Genomic DNA, 3,798 nt, shown 5'->3' with positions numbered 1-3,798 from the left:
TCATCACTGCCCTCTTGGTGGGGCAGTGTATATGTGTAAGGAGATGGTATGTGTAAGGAGACAAGTAACACATAATCAAAGTAGCTAGATATCTCTATGCTGACAGAATAAAATCTTCATTTAAAAGGGAAAATGTATTTTTACAAAACCAGAAGCATGTTTTATTTCAATCCTGTTGAGGGAGTAGAGGGATGGAAAACACAAAATAAGGGGCAGGGGTCTCTTTATATAATACACATAACATCAGAACCAACCATAAGGAATAATACCCATTCCCCCCTCCCCATGAACTCCTAAGTGGATTCCAAGGCCAGCTGAAAATAGATGGGGCAAGAATTAAGACACTATTGGCACAGTAACATGACCAATGCACCAAGAGATGGAGGGAGAATTTTCCAGGGAGCAAGGCCCTGGGCCTCAGCTGCTTCCCACGTGGAGGTGTGATGAGAAACTTTGGCTCAGCAGGAAGGTGGCTGTCAAAAATTAGAGCTACCCTAGTTGATATTTCAGATCACAGGCTGTAGGCTGAAAGGAGTCAAGATGTCTATCCAATCGATGCTATTCTCTGCTTTCTCCAATATCTGTCTTCTTCATGCTTAAGACTGAGAGCTGGCTTGGTTTTCCTCATTTTGGAAAGCAGGGGAATAAGTGCTTATTTTACCCTTTTCATATTTAGGTTACTTAATTACAGCTTCCTTGGTTGTAGAGACAAGCTAACTAACAAGGCCGGCTTCTTTTTGAAAGTCGGCTTGAAAGAGCCCTTGGGTTGGCAAAACTGCCTCTGCAAAGGTTTCTCTGATCATGCCCCTTTTATAGCCCCTCCTCAAACTTGTTCAGAGACATCTTCAATTGTGTGAGATGTGGATAGAAGAGACTTGATCTGTCTCTAAGGGTGGATCAGCAAATCACTCTCTGGAGATGGGAATATGAGAGAGAGAGAGGGAGAGGGGGGGAAAGAGAGAGAAGGGAGAGAGAGAGGGGGGAGAGAGGGGAGAGAGAGAGAGAGAGGGGAGAGAGAGAGAGGAGAGAGAGAGAGAGAGAGAGAGAGAGAGAGAGAGAGAGAGAGAGAGAGAGAGAGAGAGAGAGAGAGAGAGAGAGAGAGAGAGAGAGGAGAGAACAAGTGCTAACAAGGGGAAGGATTGGGGAAAGCAAGACAGTTCACACAAGGTTATAGATTCAAGCCTGTAGAGAAGGAAGGAGATTTCTCCAATATAATCTAAACAAGTGAAAAATATTATGGTGGCAACCCTGTAATTCCCATGGACTGAAAGAAAAACATGACAAAAGAAAAAAAAAAAAACCACAAAAAGAAGACTGAGTGAGCAAGCAGAGTCCAGCCCCCCATATTAAATCTGAATAAAATATACTCATTCAGCAAATAATACTTCCTGTACAATCATGACAAGAGATGGTGCTATTGAAATTCATTCCAAAAGAATGGAATTGGGTAGCCTATCAACCTTAATCCCAGTTGCTTTCCCTTTAAGTTGCCTGGGAAATATCTTTGAAGATGTGGATTTGAAGACCATCACCCCTCCTGTCCCAATTCAAATACCCTTTTTAGGGTAGCTGGATGAGCTGGATGAATTAAGACATCTGTTTTAGATTTACTAGGAGGGAAGTGAAAAAAAAGTAACAGCACTGAGATCTGAAAATGCTAGCAGCTAAAGCCAGAAACAAGGTTAAGGTCCTCATGGCATCCAGGACTAGGAGAAGAATGGGAGGAGGGAAACAGGTGGTGGCTTCCTGCTGTACTTTGGCTTTACATATCCCCCATTACTCCCATTTCTCCCAACAGCTCAATGCATCTTTTGGCCTGCCAGAGGGGATGTAATGCCCAGACCAACTTTTTATTGAGCTTATGCAGCTAACAGACTTGTAAACAGTGCCAACTGACAACATTTTGCTGAAAATTACAGCTTGTGTCCACTAAACACACCTCTCTCTGAGATTAAAACAAAACAAAACAACAAAAGTAAACATATACTGAGAGAGAGAATTAAGAGACACATCTTGAGTCTTCCAGGAAGGCAAAGTAAAAAACACCACATGGCTTGGTCCCAGGTGCTCACCAAGCCTAGAGTGCTGCTGCTATCACCACAGTCTCCCCTCTCTGCCAGTGATTAGGTAAAGGTGGGGGTATCAGGGTCATCTTGGGCATGCTGCAAATACAGCATTTGCTGGTGTTGACACCCTCCTGGGGCTATGGTGGCAGACTGCTGTGTAAGTAGCCCATTTCCTAGGAGTAGCAGAGGGAGCCCAGGTCCTCAAGATAGCCTGATGGCAGCCCATACACCTCAGCAGGGGTACCTTGCCCCTTTTCTCCAGTGCAGTTCAGCATTAAGGTTGTCTATTCCGGGTTGGCGATAAAACCTGAGCTGTCTTCCTCGTAGGTTCCCCTTCCCTTCCCCAACTTGGAGGAGCAGTGGGAGAGGATAGGAGAGGATCACTGAGGGGGCAGGGGAATACCCCGGGGATCGGTGACCTGGCCCTCTTGCAAGTTCTTCACCAGTTGTGCAAGCCAGCGTTTCGTGGTGGTGTCATCTTTTAGCACCTGGGCAAAGGTTGTGTCCTTCAGCTGGTCAGGGAGGCACTGCCTGAGTGCTTCTCGTGCCCTACATCAGAAACAAACCAACCAGGGAGACCAACAAATAAATCCACATTTTGGAGCTATGTAAGAGCCCCTTTATTAGACATAAATATATAATATCCTGAGAATCTATGGCTCTGCCAAGTTATGTTAAGTCAGTAAAATTTTAATGCTTTTAATTAGGCATAGGCTCAGAGATATCCAGGATCTGTATCTTGCATACATTTTCAGAATGATGCCCCAATGTAAAATTTCATGTAAAAGCAAAATGGAATAAAATAGTCCAATAGTTTACTTAACTTCAAACTGGTTTCCAATTTATTATAGTAGGTACTATCAAAACACTCATGTTAGAAATAGATAGGCTACAGTAAATGGAATATTTAAAAAAAAAACATACAATAGTAGATTATGACCTCATAAACTAAATTAATGAATTTTAATTCAATACTACTATGTCATTACAGAAACTGCTTCAATTTTATGTTTAAAAACCTTGAGATGAATGGTAAAAACAAAACTATGGTAGTAGCATTATCACATGAACTTTTACATCTTCATTTTCTTTGAATTATGAACAAGAGAAAGTCAAATTTGAAAACCTAAAAAAGGTAGACGTTAATGATGTATAGGTCTAATCTAAACAAAGTTAGAGTTTTTGTACTTAGGTAGAATTTTAAATAAACACATTTCAAGCTTTGATGAAAACAGGAACTACTTAAGAGGACAAAATGATAGGGTTTGAATAACCCAATAACCTTAGTGGCAGGAGACTGAGTTCACATTAAATCAATTTACCCTCATTCCTAGGAACACAGAAGCCTCTCCATCATGTGGTTTGGCAGAATCTGAGCAAGTAGCTTTTAGCATAAATTATGAATTTACAAAGCAAAAGGTCAAACATTTCTAAAATGCATTATACCTACATTGAATGATTTCTAGCAGAAAAACTAGGAATCTAGGGAGACAAAATAATTAGCTCAAGAACCTTACAGGAATCAGAGAATTGGAAATATAATTTAAGAGCCCTTTGGGCTATTGTCCTTTCTATGAGATCTTTGAAAGTATACTTGTCTTTCTGATCATTTAGAATAGTAATAGAAAGCTCAAACCACGGGAGTAATGCATCATAAGGTTTCCCTTAGAATTGTCTAGACTCTCTGGAATTTCAGGGTAGGATAGAGTGTTACAATGGGAAGATACAACTT

The 3,798-nt window shown here is 41.2% G+C and overlaps 1 protein-coding gene across 2 annotated transcripts in view; it reads right to left on the bottom strand.

Annotated features, from left to right (window-relative positions):
• Positions 1–135: 135 nt before the first annotated feature.
• Cnot9 (CCR4-NOT transcription complex subunit 9) overlaps positions 136–3,798 on the bottom strand; it is a 31,252-nt gene continuing 27,589 nt past the window's right edge. For both annotated transcript variants that reach the window (XM_074071749.1, XM_020156323.2), the window contains exon 8: positions 136–2,615. In XM_074071749.1, coding sequence (XP_073927850.1) covers positions 2,447–2,615 — 169 coding nt within the window. In that variant the 3' untranslated portion in view covers positions 136–2,446. The remainder of the gene's footprint in view (positions 2,616–3,798) is intronic.

The sequence above is a fragment of the Castor canadensis genome, chromosome 4 (genome assembly GCF_047511655.1).
Source record: "Castor canadensis chromosome 4, mCasCan1.hap1v2, whole genome shotgun sequence".
Classification (NCBI taxonomy): domain Eukaryota; kingdom Metazoa; phylum Chordata; class Mammalia; order Rodentia; family Castoridae; genus Castor; species Castor canadensis.
Note: the sequence above shows the minus strand (reverse complement) of the source record. Positions and strands in the feature narration are given on the sequence as shown.